The sequence below is a fragment of the Mesoplodon bidens genome, assembly GCF_964165515.1.
Source record: "Mesoplodon bidens genome assembly, chromosome: 9".
In the NCBI taxonomy this organism is placed as follows: domain Eukaryota; kingdom Metazoa; phylum Chordata; class Mammalia; order Artiodactyla; family Ziphiidae; genus Mesoplodon; species Mesoplodon bidens.
The window spans coordinates 41,130,162-41,146,109 of record NC_138166.1 but is presented as its reverse complement, the minus strand read 5'-3'; the positions used below and the strand labels follow the sequence as shown (position 1 = coordinate 41,146,109).

At 39.5% G+C, this 15,948-nt stretch overlaps 1 protein-coding gene across 1 annotated transcript in view; it reads left to right on the top strand.

The window, feature by feature from the left end:
• The window catches only part of SCIN (scinderin), a gene marked incomplete at its 5' end in the record, with an annotated part of 85,022 nt that overhangs the window by 50,117 nt on the left and 18,957 nt on the right, over positions 1-15,948 (top strand). The window contains 6 exons of the mRNA XM_081244547.1: positions 222-354; positions 757-845; positions 1,657-1,872; positions 4,684-4,805; positions 10,684-10,774; positions 15,735-15,905. Coding sequence (XP_081100673.1) covers positions 222-354; positions 757-845; positions 1,657-1,872; positions 4,684-4,805; positions 10,684-10,774; positions 15,735-15,905 — 822 coding nt within the window. The remainder of the gene's footprint in view (positions 1-221; positions 355-756; positions 846-1,656; positions 1,873-4,683; positions 4,806-10,683; positions 10,775-15,734; positions 15,906-15,948) is intronic.

The following is a 15,948-nucleotide window of genomic DNA, read 5'->3' as shown; positions in this document are numbered from 1 at the left end:
GCCTTTCTAAGGGTATAACTGGGTTCATGGGGTTTTTTGTTTGTTTGTTTTCTTTGAAAGAGCTTTGTTGAGATATAATTTACAGATTATAAAGTTTATCCATTTAAAGTGTACAATTCAGTGGTTTTTATTACATGTACAGAGTCGTGCAGCCATCACCGTGATCAAAGAGTTTAGAACATATTGATCATCCCCAAGCAAGCTCATGGTTTTCATGTTAGGTTTCAGATGCCAGTGGCTCCATGAAGTTGAGCACGGTGGCAGAAGAAAACCCCTTCTCCATGGCGATGCTGCTTTCTGAAGAATGCTTCATTTTGGACCACGGTGCTGCAAAACAGGTTTTCGTATGGAAAGGTAAAAAATGCCATTGGTATTCTTGATGTACTTCAGATTTATACATATTTCTTCGGAAAGGTAAATAAAACATCTTTTCTGACTCAAAAAAACCTTACCTTTCTGCATGATCTGTAAAATGCAGACATCAAAACCATATTTTCTTCCTACCAGCATTATTTACCAGGGATGATGGGGTGAAAGAAAGCCTTTGGGCACTATAAAAAGAATCTTTTTTATACAGAGTGTTCATTACAATATTGTTAAATATATTTAGTATACTAGGAAAATTTTGCTATTCTTTCAGGGTTGTAGTTAAATTCAATTATAATTATGTTTATTTTTTGGTGCACAAATATTTCTTAATCATATAATACCTTGCTTCTCTGAAATTCTGTCTCTTTCATATATCTTGCATGTTAGGTAGAGATGCTAATCCCCAGGAGAGAAAGGCTGCCATGAAGATAGCTGAAGAATTCCTAGAACAAATGCATTATTCTACTCATACTCAGGTATATGTGGAAATGAACTGGCTAGAAAAAATGTTTTTAAACATGGGAGCTCATGACATCGCCACAAAACTCAAGAAAGAATTTGGTTCAAAATAACGTATGCACGGAAGTCATTCTCACGTGTGTGCCATGCGTCCCTAGAACTATATCTGTGTGGAGGATGGAATTTTGCAGAAATTGGAGATCAGACCTTCCACAGGACTTTGTGATGAGAATAAGAACACATCCACTTCCTCCATAGCCTTTAAGTCAAGATGATCAACCACAACTGAATTAACTGAGAGCATTTATCAGTTATTCCTTAGAGCAATTTGTATAGACATGGGCTAATGCCCAGAGAATATTTGCCTTCATGGAGATCAACATAGACACTGGATAGTTGCTCTTCTTTTCTGAATCGCTCAGCCTCATCTTTGCTCTTCATTTTTATGTCCTGGCACAAGTAGCACAATGAGATCATTTCTGTCAGGTCACAGACATCTTATGAACCTAGTGTAGGAAAACAGTCAAACTTATTTGACTGTAATGATAACATATGAAATAACTTTATTCTTTCAAACATCCAGATTCAGTGGCAATTACTTTAGCTGTAAGAAAAAAAAAAAGCCAGGTTGCATTGTTTTAGCTTCGTATTTGATAACCTTCCCTTTTGCATTCAATTAAGGATCCCAGCTTCTAAGTTTACATCTGTCATCACAAAAAACAGAATCATCTTTGCATTTCCTCAGTTTTTTTCTCCACTACTAGATTAATGTTTTTCCTTGGTCTCTTATTTTTCTTTTTATAATTATTATTATTTTTTAAATTTCAGATTCAAGTTCTTCCAGAAGGAGGTGAAACACCAATCTTCAAACAGTTCTTTAAGGACTGGAGAGAGAAAGATCAGAGTGATGGCTTTGGGAAAGTATATGTCACAGAGAAAGTGGCTCAAATAAAACAAATTCCATTTGACGCCTCAAAATTACACAGTTCTCCACCAGTGGCAGCCCAGCATAATATGGTGGATGATGGTTCCGGCAAAGTGGAGGTATTTACATGTTTTTGTTCATTTGTTTGTCCTTGTCAAGCCCGCTTATGGCAAGATATGTGGAAATATAACTTCAGGAAACTACAAACTTTGTAAATTGTGAATTTTTATTATTAATAAAAATGGTTCAAGACTGTATATTAAACCAGGGAGTTTAAAGCTGCAAGAGCTGTTGTTTGACCTTCTGTCCTAGTTTACAGTGTGTGTGCAGAGATTCTAAGAAGTTAGGCGATTTGTGCAAGATCACCTAATTATCACCTTAGAGGCCTCCATGGAACCCAGCCATCTCCATCTTGTTTCCTGGTCCAGAAATGCTCCTGCTCTTGGAACTGGGATTGTCCAGTGAGGACGCATTGCTCCAAAAGCACCCACTACATAAGTTTGTCCTTCCCTTGCACCGTAGAGGCATTCACAAAGGCACATTGGGCATGTGTCATGTGCCAAAATCACAGATAATTTTAGAGCATTCAAATTGAGTTTGTTGGTTATTGTTTGTTTTTTTTTTTTTTTTTTGCGGTACACGGGCCCTTTACCACCGCGGCCTCTCCCGCTGTGGAGCACAGGCTCCAGACGCGCAGGCTCAGCGGCCATGGCTCACGGGCCCAGCCGCTCCGCGGCATGTGGGATCTTCCTGGACCGGGGCACGAACCTGCGTCCCCTGCATCGGCAGGCGGACTCTCAACCACTGCGCCACCAGGGAAGCCCGGTTATTGCTATTTTTTGACAAAAATTGTTAAAACCCTCCTAAGAATTCTCCCTAACTAAAATCTCTTGACATTTAATATGCTGTTGGGTCACCTAACTTAAGGGAAACTGGATAATGTCACTTCCATTCTAGAATATGTTGGTGGCTCTCCACAGTCTTCCTGGGAACGTCCATCCTCAGGTGGGCCTCCCGGACCTCCATGATTGACCCTTGCTCTCTGCACCTCAGCCTTCCACAGCCTTGAGCACTCCTCCCCTCTGCCATGTGGCTGACATTCCCATTCCTCCTTTGGAACTCCGTTAAGTCACAAGCTGCACCTCTTCCGAGAAGCCTTCCCTCCACACTGAAATGACCTTACTCTGTGCTCAAGCCATAAGTAATATTCTTCATAGAATTTATCATATAAGTACTACAGAATTGTTCATTTACTTACAGGTTTCTCCTCCCAGACCTCTTGTCAGTTCCTTGAGGGAGGGAATTGAATAATTTATCTCTCTATTCCCAGGGCTTATCACAATGCTTGGACCAAAGTATATAGTAAAAAGATTTAAAAGTTTTTTCTCTTTTCAAAGACATGAAGTGTGAATCTAAGCCGTGCAGGGGTTGGGGGAACTGCAAAGGGAGAAGTGCCCCACCCCGCCCCTGACCATGATCGCTGTCAGAGGGGTATTAGCTCCTGGGGCTGGGTCTGTCTTCTGCTCAGACATCCTTTTCTAGAGCTCAACACAGCCAGCAGACCCCGTGGCAAGCGTGGCTCCCAGCACCAAGTGTGCCCTAGCTGAGACGCCCTCCCATGCCATGCCAGGGATATTAACATCCAGGGCTTTCTCTAGGTTTTTGGGTTTAGCCAGGCCATGCTGCCATTGTGCCTCTGGGATGGCGTGGGAAGGCTGCTCTCTGAAAACTCTGCACTTGCTCATCTCCTTATTTCAAAGCAAAGGGTCCATCCTGAGCCTCCCCAGGACCCAGACAGGACGGTGCTTGCACACATAGTGCCTGCAGTCTCTCACTCAACTGTTACTTTCCCGTTTCATTGACAACTCTCATCTCTCCAACTTTTAATCTTTAATTAAAAGTGTCTTTAATCTGTGACGAGGATAAGGAAATAGAAAATAACTAGTTCTGCCTGCTTTTTTATTTTTTATTTTTTTTTGCCGTACACGGGCCTCTCACTGCTGTGGCCTCTCCCGTTGCAGAGCACAGGCTCCGGACACGCAGGCCCAGCGGCCATGGTTCATGGGCCCAGCCGCTCTGCGGCATGTGGGATCTTCCTGGACTGGGGCACGAACCCATGTCCCCTGCATCGGCAGGTGGACTCTCAACTACTGCGCCACCAGGGAAGCCCTGCCTGCTTTTATCTTTATCAGCCTCGTGCCTAGATGGTGGCTTTTGAAAATAGAAGTCATGCAATTGGTATTTTTATTATTTGGTCCAATCTGCCACTCTTACCTGGGAAAACAATAGTCTCATGGCTTAAAACACAGGGAAAAAGAAATTTAAAAAAAATTACTTCCCAATTGATGAAAAATTTTATGTAAGTTAAGAGATGTATTTCTGAGTGGAATATTTCAGTTTGTTATTCCACTGGAGTGTCATGTTATTTACACTAATCGATCAAACAATATGTATTTATTAATCAACAGGGTCAGAACTGAGCTAAGTACTGTAAAGGGTACAAAAGAACTATAAGTGCTTAAAAAGTCAATAACCAAATTGCCAAATTGATAAAAATTTCTTCCCGTTGCTTAATTTGTAAACTAGTTAGAAAAGTAATTTAAAAGTTGCTTAATGGACTTCCCTGGTGGTGCAGTGGTTGAGAGTCCGCCTGTTGATGCAGGGGACACGGGTTTGTGTCCCGGTCCGGGAAGATCCCACATGCCGCGGAGCGGCTGGGCCCGTGAGCCCGTGAGCCTGTGAGCCTGCGCGTCCGGAGCCTGTGCTCCATGGCGGGAGAGACCACAGAAATGAGAGGCCCGCGTACTGCAAAAAAAAAAAAAAAAAGTTGCTTAATGACAAATCTAAACCAAAATGTTTTTTAAACCTCTGAGAAGTATCGTTAGATCAAGAAAAGTTTGATTTTGGTATACATATTTCATTACCTTTAGATTTGGCGTGTAGAAAACAATGGTAGGATCGAAACTGACCGAAACTCTTATGGTGAATTCTATGGTGGTGACTGCTACATTATACTCTACACTTATCCCAGAGGACAGATTATCTACACCTGGTAAGTCTCCCTCTTTCATAAGATCTCAAGTTCTGTAGAGGTCACATTTTGCTCCAAAGTTAAATTTCATTAAATTCTGTGCAATGGGGGTAGAATTATCCTATAAATACGCCAGTGAGGTTTGTATAACATGCAAGTAGTATTCTTTCGATATTATTTTGACTGTATTCTGTAGCTGCTGTCCACAAGCAGGAGGGGTTAGATAAGTGTCATCCTTTCTAATCTAGGAGAAAGGTTTTGATAGCCCAAGGGTAGTGTTCCTTTAGTGGATATGCAGTTGAATAACTCATCTCCTATGCAAGCTAACACTCCAACTGGCATCAGGTACCATGTCTTCTTGTTGTTAAAATTCACAGAGCCCATCTTGATTGGAGCTGCAACATTTCAATGATGCAAATCCTCTCAGGCATGTATATAATTTATGATTCTATTTCATACTCCAGAGACCTCAAATTGATGCATCCTTATTCTTTGTCTTCATGAAATTCATAGCAGTAATGTAGAAAAATCCCATTGCATCCATATCTCGTATGATGTTTGCATAATGACTTGAGTTAATTGAAGGTTAAATTTACTTAGAGTCAGTGCCAATAGGGAGTGTCCAACCAAGTAAGTGAAGTACACATAGCATGCTAGACTGTTCCAAAGGGACAGGGATTCTGCAACAAATCATGCAACGTGGGATTCTCAAACCTTTTTTTTTTTTTTTTTTTTTTTTTTTTTTGCGGTACGCGGGCCTCTCACTGCTGTGGCCTCTCCCGTTGCGGAGCACAGGCTCCGGACGCGCAGGCTCAGCGGCCATGGCTCACGGGCCCAGCCGCTCCGTGGCATGTGGGATCTTCCTGGACCGGGGCACAAACCCGTGTCCCCTGCATCGGCAGGAGGACTCTCAACCACTGCACCACCAGGGAAGCCCTCAAACTTTTTTTTAAGTGAAATCAGGAAAAGTAGAATATTTCTGAGAAGACTGAGAAAAAGAAAAGAATTTTCAAAAAAGATCTTAAAGCTGAGGGGTGTAGGCCAAAGGTGCAAGGGTGAAGCAGGATCCTGCCTTTGCCTACATGGTGACGGCAATCTTCAGGGAACATATTGAATGTATGCAGACTCAGGTGTCTGCTGATATCGTGACATTTCTCTCTGGTGAGCGTCCCACCAGATGACAGAGATATCTGTCCACACAGTGTGACCACTTAACACTTATACTGGCCAGTGCCTTGAGCTTAACCAAGTAAAGGAGATGAGATGATTTTCCCTATCCCATAGTTCTTGGTACCCAAAGGGTGGTCTGTGAACCAAAAGCATGGGCATCACTAGGGAGCTGGTTAGAAAAATGTCAGGCCCACTCTTTGACCCACTAAAGCAGAACCTGCATTTTAACAAGATCTCAGGATATGCACTTTAATGATTGACAGGCAGTGCCTTAGGCAGTGGTTCCCAACACTAGCTGCACATACTAACCTGGACAGTTTTTCACAAATCCAAACGCCTGGCCCCCACTTTACACCAAATAACGGTGGTGGTAGGACTCCTGAGATTCTAATGTACACTGTGGCATTAATGAGAACCACTGTGTCCAGGGACATTTCTGACTCCACAGTCACATCATATCCTGTCAAAGATGAATGTATTTAGCTATTTAGCTCTATGTTTAAGATGCCATCTTCATACTAACCATTTTTTTGAGCAGCATGTTTGTGCCAGCAAAGTGCTAGATGTTTCCATATATTATCTTTCTTCCTCACAACCAGATTATTTTCAAGTGAAAGGTAAAGATAAAAAAGGAAGGAGGACTTAGGCAGATGAAGTAATTTAACCCAAGGTCACAACTCTTGTAACTGGTGAAGCAACATTTCACACCTTGATCTGCAGCTCTCTTTAAGGCCTGTGTGCAGCTATACCTTGGTAGAAGCTGTGTCCTTATTTTGCAATTTCCTTTTCTAAAATTTTAATTCAGAGAAGTGTGTGCAAAGCGTGACATTTGTGAGGATAAATTTATTGTTCCGAGTCAGCTTTTCTTTTACATTCTGTTTCTTGTTCTTCCTCTTAATTCTTTTTGGTATGTGAAAAATATACTTAATTGTAGCACTCAGATCAAAGAAGAAAGACTAAATAAGTAATTCAAGAGAATGTTTTGAGGAATTAGCAATTTGTAATCCATATCAATTGCTATGTGGATATAAATAAAACAGATTAAATCAGGTCATAAATTTTAAACGCAGTAGCTATTCCTTCAGTCGTACGAAAGTATTCATAGAGCGCTTTCTACGTGACAAGCACTGAGCTAGATACTAAAGTGGTGAAAAAAAGATACTAAAGTGGTGAAAAAAAAAAAAAAACGTTGCCCAAGAATTTATACTTTAAAGAGAGAAAGATGATTATCAGGCATTTCAATGAAATATGAAGGGTTTAAGATAAAACCAAGCTGAGTGATCTTTGGGGAATTAGGGACAGACACTCAAGCTAACTCCTAGGCTCTTGGTGAAGGGCTCTTAGAAGTGACATCTACGTGGGAGCAAAAATGGGAGCGATGAAAGCAAGCAAATAGGGAAGTTGTTCCAAGCAATGCAGGGAAAATCGTGCTCTACTCGGTTAGTAATGATGTATGGCTAGAGCAAAGTTAAGGAGCAAAAGATAAAACCAGAGAAATTAGAAGGAGCCAAATGGTGAATGGCCTTGTAACTATCCTGGGGAAGATGAACTTTATTTTCAGGGCATTGGGAGCCAGTCAAAGAGTTCGCACAGGGGAGTGACATGATTGGTTTCCATCTTAGAGAAATTATTCTGGTTAACATCTAAAGAATGGACTGGTGGGAGATTGATGGCAGAGAGACCATTGGAGTTTGTTGCAGTAATCCAACTGAATGATAATATGGCCAGAGTTCAGTGTAAGGGAGGGAAAGGATGGGCAAGTGTGCAAAGTATTAATGAGATGACATCTGAATGACTGGTTACAGGGAACGGAGAAGATGACTGAGTCAAGGGTGGCCCCAGATTTCTGGTCTGTGCACAGGTGGGTAGTGTTTTATTCGCTGAGATAAGGAACTCAGGAGGAGGACAAGTTTGGTCCTCACTGTAAAGAAATCAAAGAGAAAAAGAAGATGAAAAAATGTCACATTTTTACTTGTCATGACCTTTAGGCTAGGACTGGGGCTAGGGGAGGGGGTCATTTAGTTTTCTTTCAGTTTGATGTGTTCAAGGTTTCTGTGATGAGAATGTATGACTTTTTGAGATATCAAGAATATAAGTTAGATGCTTGAGTCCTCTTGTGAATTTTTGTCATTTAATATCATGGATGTTAAATATGTCAGTTTGTTAATATTGTATGGTTTGCAGAACTTTGAAAACTTCCATAAAGGTAGCAAAGAGGCATTTAGAAAATGCCTCTTGAAGACTAGGTTTCAAATTAAACAGCTTTCCAGTTTATGTGATAATTTCAATGCAGGGATGTAAATAGGTTAAATCCAAGAGGCAGAGTTGAAAGTGACAAACTAGAATTAAATCACTTTGTCTCTTTATTCCTGAAACCACTTATATTCTAAAATGATAGGAGAAAAATAATTTCAGCAGTGATCTTTTCTCTGAAATGTCAAGTAGTTGAAATTGAACAAACTTTGAACAGTGGCGATGATGAGTCTCTTGAAGCAGTAAATTCCATTTTCATGCAGCATTTATTTTTAATGAGTAACAAGCACCACAGATTTATAAAGAAGAAATCATATCAAAGTCGATTGCTTTTCTTCCCCCAGGCACAGGGTTTCAAAATTAGAGGTGAAGAGCAACTTTATTATATCTTGATGGCAGTGGAGTCCTTGACCTCCTGGGTCATAGATCAATAAAGCAAATTGGTTTGAATCTGTGTGGATGGAAGCATGAGTCACTTTGACAGGAAGAGGAAGAAGGGCTCGAGATGAACAGTGAAATATTTATTAAGAGTGTCAAATGGCAAAAGTTTGGTGAGGGTTTTCAGTTTTGCTGGTTGAAATACTCCAGGAAAAAAAACAGTAAAATGGTGACAAAAGTTTGGTAATGTAGTCTATTAGTTAGTTGAATTTTTTTCCTGCAGAAAAAAAAGGAAATGAAGAAACATCCAAGAAGTTGCAGATGTGAGGAAGGAAGTACAGGCGATAACAGACCCTGGTGTTTCCTCAGCTCTGTGTTACTCCCCAGCCGGTGCTCCCAGTGGCTCCTGGAATTGTTTGCTAGCATGATAAGCTCATGGAAAATTTAGACTATTAGCATTAAAAGACTGTATATTGGGAGCTTCCCTGGTGGCGCAGTGGTTGAGAGTCCGCCTGCCGATGCAGGGGAAACGGGTTCGTGCCCCGGTCTGGGAGGATCCCACATGCGGCGGAGCGGCTGGGCCTGTGAGCCATGGCCGCTGGGCCTGTGCGTCCGGAGTCTGTGCTCCGCAACGGAAGAGGCCACAACAGTGAAAGGCCCACATACCGCAAAAAAAAAAAAAAAAGACTGTATATTTATGGGTGCCTTTGTTATGAAAAGCATTTTTTATTTTTTTAAACGTATGCCTGACATGAACATATCCTTTCTTTTTTTTTTGCACCCCACTGTGGAACATTTTTATATCAATCACTTGACTCTGTTGGTGCAATGAAATATTCTGAGATAAATGAGACGTGCTCCCTGAATTCTGTGTTTTGCGGGGGGTGTCTGTGTGTGTTGCCCAGGTTGGGAGGCTATTGTTAACCTGTTCTGGGTATGGAACAGGTAGCTCACTCTCAAACCTTCAGAAGAAAGGATATAATTAATTTTCAAAATCCAGTTCCAGGATTGGTGTTCTTCCTGCTAACCCCTAGTCACACAAACATAGGAGGATTGGCTCCAAACAATGCTCAGTGTTTTCACTGGCTTTTCCCTCCCACAAAGTCATCAAACAAGCAGATCTCCCAGAGGTAGCTATATAAATTAAGCCAGTGATTGGAGTTATAGCCACAAGCTACCCTAGAAAGAGAAGTTGCAAATGAACTGGATGAATTGATTCATTGACTCTTTTTTTTTTTTGGCTGTGTTGGGTCTTTGTTGCAGCACGTGGGCTTCTCTCTAGTTGCAGTGTGCAGGATTTCTCTCTCTAGTTGTGGCACGCCGGCTCCAGGGTGCATGAGCTCTGTAGTTTGTGGCATGTGGGCTGTCTCATTGAGGCGTGAGCTCAGTAGTTGTAGCACACGGTCTTAGTTGCCCCGTGGCATGTGGGATCCCAGTTCCCTGACCAGGGATCGCACCTGTGTCCCCTGCATTGGAAGGCGGATTCTTTACCACTGGACCACCAGGGAAGACCCGACTCATTGATCCTTATCTGGGTCACTGGTAGTTTAGCTTCTTTTATGGTTTTATTTAAAATATCTTTAAAGAATTGCTAGAATGACAAAATGGGGCTTCACCATTGCCTACTTCTGATGATTATTTTCTTGATTTTTCTGGGTCCACACATTTTCTACTATGATCACCAAATATTCATGGAAAGATAAAGTACTTCTAATATCCAGCCTAATAGATTTGGCTCGTATTCTACTCAAATGGATTATTTTCACTGTGAAGATGGTTTCCCAAAATAGGCACCTCCAACTTGAAATCAGACAGAATTGAATACTTAGCGAAGTAATTATGGAACTAAAAATGGACCTATGAAATGGAGATTAAAGAAACCTATCATATGTAGTTCTAAACAATACATGGGATAGTTCATGGCTCAATGTTAGTTAAGTACTTTAAAAAAAACAATAACTTCTATGACTTTATCATGTCAAAACAGCTGGTTTCTTCTTGATCTTTCATAATAACTTAAGTTTCTGCTTGAAATGCCTATATTAGAAGGACTTAAAACTTAAATACAAACTAATTTATTTTACTTTGGTTTCTCCAGGCAAGGAGCAAATGCTACGAGGGATGAGCTGACGACCTCCGCATTCCTGACCGTTCAGTTGGATAGATCCCTTGGAGGACAGGCTGTGCAGGTTGGGATATTTTCACCCCAAAACTTATACAAGTTAAAGTTTTCTTAGCCCAGTGTCTAGTTAAAACCCTTTTCCCAAGTTGGGATGGGAATTTGACACTTTCTAAATATTATCTTTTTTTCATTTTAGAATTTAAATATTCCTATTCTCATGCCATACTCGTTCTCTCAGATTCTGGAAAAGAGGGAGCAAACAAAATTTAAAAAACAGAAACAAAAATAAACTATTAACAGATTTAAGAGCCCCAAAGAATCATTCCTTTAGAATCATATCATGCTATTAAAACTGTTCTACCTGAGTTATCACTTCCAGGTGATCACTTTCCAGTTTTCAAATCTTTATAAATGTGTAATGGCTTCTTCAAAGGTAGAAAGTAATTAGAAAAGTAAGTCCAATACTTTAGTACATAAAAATTGAGATGTGGAGAGTGAATATGGTCTTCCAGCTGGTTTTCTTTCCTTCTTGGATTTTAGTTCCTAAATAAAGCAAGTTAGACCTAAATTTAAAGGTGCATATTAACTTTTAAAAAATTAACTTTGTTAATTGTTAATTAACAAATTAACAAGATGATGGATTTCTGTAAATGCACTAACTCCCCATGAAGTTCCCCATGAACTATTACATTCATTTCTTTTTTTTGAATTTTATTTTATTTATTTTTTATACAGCAGGTTCTTATTAGTTATCTGTTTTATATATATTAGTGTATACATGTCAATCCCAATCTCCCAATTCATCCCACCACCCCCGCTTTCCCCCCTTGGTGTCCATATGTTTGTTCACTACATCTGTGTCTCTATTTCTGCCCTGCAAACTGGTTTGTCTGCACCATTTTTCTAGATTCCATATCCATGTGTTAATATACGATATTTGTTTATCTCTTTCTGACTTCTTTCACTCTGTATGACAGTCTCTAGGTCCATCCATGTCTCTACAAATGACCCAATTTCATTCCTTTTTATGGCTGAGTAATATTCCATTGTATATACATACCACATCTTCTTTATCCATTCGTCTCTCGATGGGCATTTAGGTTGCTTCCATGACCTGGCTATTGTAAATAGTGCTGCAGTGAACAGTGGGGTGCATGTGTCTTTTTGAATTATGGTTTTCTCTGGGAATATGCCCAGTAGTGGGATTGCTGGGTCATATGGTAATTCTATTTTTAGTTTTTTAAGGAACCTCTATACTATTCTCCATAGTGGCTGTATCAATTTACATTCCCACCAACAGTGCAAGAGGGTTCTCTTTTCTCCATACCCGCTCCAGCATTTGTTGTTTGTAGATTTTCTGATGATGGCCATTCTAACCAGTGTGAGGTGATACCTCATTGTAGTTTTGATTTGTATTTCTCTAATGATTAGTGATGTTGAGCAGCTTTTCATGTGTCTCTTAGCCATCTGTATGTCTTCTTTGGAGAAATGTCTATTTAGGTCTTCTGCACATTTTTTGATTGGGTTGTTGTTTTTTTTAATATTGAACTGCATGAGCTGTTTATATATTTTAGAGATTAATCCTTTGTCCATTGATTCGTTTGCAAATATTTTCTCCCATTCTGAGGGTTGTCATTTTGTCTTGTCTGTAGTTTACTTTGCTGTGCAAAAGCTTTTAGGTTTCATTAGATCCCATTTGTTTATTTTTGTTTTTATTTCCATTACTCTAGGAGGTGGGTCAAAAAGATCTTGCTGTGATTTATGTCAAAGAGTGTTCTGCCTATGTTTTCCTCTAAGAGTTTTATAGTGTCCGGTCTGACATTTAGGTCTTTAATCCATTTTGAGTTTATTTCTGTGTATGGTGTTAGGGGGTGTTCTAATTTCACTCTTTTACATGTAGCTGTCCAGTTTTCCCAGCACCACTTATTGAAGAGACTGTCTTTTCTCCATTGTTTATCCTTGCCTCCTTTGTCATAGATTAGTTGACTATAGGTGCATGGGTTTATCTCTGGGCTTTCTATCCTGTTCTGTTGATCTATATTTCTGTTTTTGTGCCAGAACCATATTGTCTTGATTACTGTTACTTTATAGGATAGTCTGAAGTCAGGGAGTCTGATTCTTCCAGCTCCGTTTTTTTCCCTCAAGATTGCTTTGGCTATTCGGGGTCTTTTGTGTCTCCATACAAATTTTAAGAATGTTTTGTTCTAGTTCTGTAGAAAATGCCATAGGTAATTGGTAGGGATTGCATTGAATCTGTAGATTGCTTTGGGTAGTATAGTCACTTTCACAATATTGATTCTACCAATCCAAGAACATGGTATATCTCTCCATCTGTTTGTGTCATCTTTGATTTCTTCATCAGTGTCTTATAGTTTTCTGCCTACAGGTCTTTTGTCTCCCTAGGTAGGTTTATTCCTAGGTATTTTATTCTTTTTGTTGCAGTGGTAAATGGGAGTGTTTCCTTAATTTCTCTTTCAGATTTGTCATCATTAGTGTATAGGAATGCAAGAGATTTCTGTGCATTAATTTTGTATCCTGCAACTTTACCAGATTCATTGATTAGCTCTAGTAGTTTTTGGGTGGCATCTTTAGGATTCTCTATGTATAGTATCATGTCATCTGCTAACCATGACAGTTTTACTTCTTCTTTTCCAGTTCGTATTCCTTTTATTTCTTTTTCTTCTCTGATTGCCGTGGCTAGGACTTCCAAAACTATGTTGAATAATAGTGGTGAGAGTGGACATCCTTGTCTTGTTCCTGATCTTAGAGGAAATGGTTTCAGTTTTTCACCATTGAGCATGATGTTTGCTGTGGGTTTGTCATATATGGCCTTTATTATGTTGAGGTAGGTTCCCTCTCTGCCCACTTTTTGGAGAGTTTTTATCATAAATGGGTGTTTAATTTTGTCAAAAGCTTTTTCTGCATCTATTGAGATGATCGTATGGTTTTTATTCTTCAATTTGTTAATGTGATGTTTCACATTGATTGATTTGCATATATTGAAGAATCCTTGCATCCCTGGGATAAATCCCACTTGATCATGGTTGTATGATCCTTTTAATGTGTTGTTAGATTCTGTTTGCTAGTATTTGGTTGAGGCTTTTTGCATCTATATTCATCAGTGATATTGGTCTGTAATTTTCTTTTTTTGTAGTATCTTCGTCTGGTTTTAGCATCAGGGTGATGGTGGCCTCATAGAATGAGTTTGGGAGTGTTCCTTCCTCTGCAATTTTTGGAAGAGTTTGAGAAAGATGAGTGTAAGCTCTTCTCTAAATGTTTGATAGAATTCACCTGTGAAGCCATCTGGTCCTGGACTTTTGTTTGTTGGAAGATTTTTAATCGCAGTTTAAATTTCATTACTTGTGATTGATCCGTTCATATTTTCTGTTTCTTCCTGGTTCAGTCTTGGAAGTTTACACCTTTCTAAGAATTTGTCCATTTCTTCCAGGTTGTCCATTTTATTGGCATAGAGTTTATATTCATTTCTTAAATGAAATATTTCTAAGAACTGACATCATCTATGTCATTTAGTTGATCTTTCAAGTAGTGCTTACCAAATCATGCAAAAACTTTGAAGATAAGGCCCTGTGCCTTATAAATTCTATATTTCACAGTTAAATATTTGATATACCCAATGAATGAATTTCCAGTGTCAGCCATTTGAATCCTGAATTGGCAATGAAATGGTAATTCTTAGTTTCACCACTTGATGGCGGTGGTTTACAACAATGCGTAAATAAAGTCCTGAATTGCTGTTTTAAACATTCCTTCGTAGACTGTATTAACAGTATTGAAAAATTTTCAGCTTACCTTTCTATCTCTTATTTTCATTTCACAGTGGAGAATGGGTCTTAATCAGTAGCCCTCTTTCTTTCATGTTGGCACTTGAGGTTTTCTCAGTGTTAAGGGAAACGCTAAGCCAACGGCAGTTTTAGGAGCTCTTAGCTAACCTCACCCCAAGCTTTGGGGTGTGACTCAAAAGACGTTTTCATTTGTTACTCGCTTATTTGAATGTCTACTAGTTGAAAGATATTTGTGGAGTTAGTTACTTTCAGTGCTCCCTAGGCTTCCCTATGATGGTATGTGCATCAGCATTCCCGTTCACTTGGCTTCTAGAAAAAGACAGACCAGGGTAGGAGAGATATTTCAACTTTAGCATAGGGCAAATAATTGAAGAAAACAGGAAAGTGACACAAAATTTGAATTCTTTATGTAAATACATGCATCAATAGATTATGCAAGAGATAGGAAATTCGGATCTGATCCAGTATCTGTTGTTAAACTAATAGGTGAAATTAAATAACTTGCCATTTATTTTCTTCCATTTCCTTATCCTGAAAAGTCCTTATATTGTATTTTAAAAAGAGCTTATATTAAGCAAATCTACTATTACCATTTCCATAGGTAAGCTAAAAAGCAGAAAGTCTATTCTGTTTATTTTTGCCAGTTTTTGATGTTTGGATTGAAATCTTTATTCATCCCCAGATTACGATGATTTTTTTCATCTCACAGTGGTAGGGATGTAAAAAGAATGAGTATACATTCGTGTCATCTTATTTTTGGAAGAATTTGAATGAATGCACATCTCCTAACCTACTGAATAAGATCCAAAACACGTGAGAGACAGGTATACCCCTAAACATCCGGAAAGCTTGGTGCCCTTGTAAAAAAAAGAGTAATTTTCGTAAAAGACGGTATACATCAGCACTTCGTTGTTTTTCCCCTTTTGGAGATGTAGATGAACAGACTTGAAACTGTGCTTTCTGGAAGCAGAAAGTGGTGCACTGTGGTGCTGTGTCCCCCGAGAAGGTGCTGTGTCTGGAGTAGCAAATGGTTCCTAAGTCAGTGAGGAAACTCTGCTTGATTATCATTAACCTATATTTTCTGTTGATTCATCGTTCCTCCTGCTCTTGACTTTTTATATATTTTTAATTTTGTTTTCAAAGAGAAAAATAAGGACACCTTTGGAAATATGGCCTTCTTTCACTGCACTCTTTATTAATTTCTTTTATCCCCGCCGCCCCCAGATCCGAGTCTCCCAAGGCAAAGAACCTGCTCACCTGCTGAGTTTGTTCAAAGACAAACCACTCATTATTTACAAGAACGGAACATCAAAGAAAGGAGGTCAGGTGCCAGCACCCCCTACACGCCTCTTTCAAGTCCGAAGAAACCTGGCATCGATCACCAGAATTGTGGAGGTAACATCATGCATTCAATAAAAACTGCCCTGCTCATGGGCTT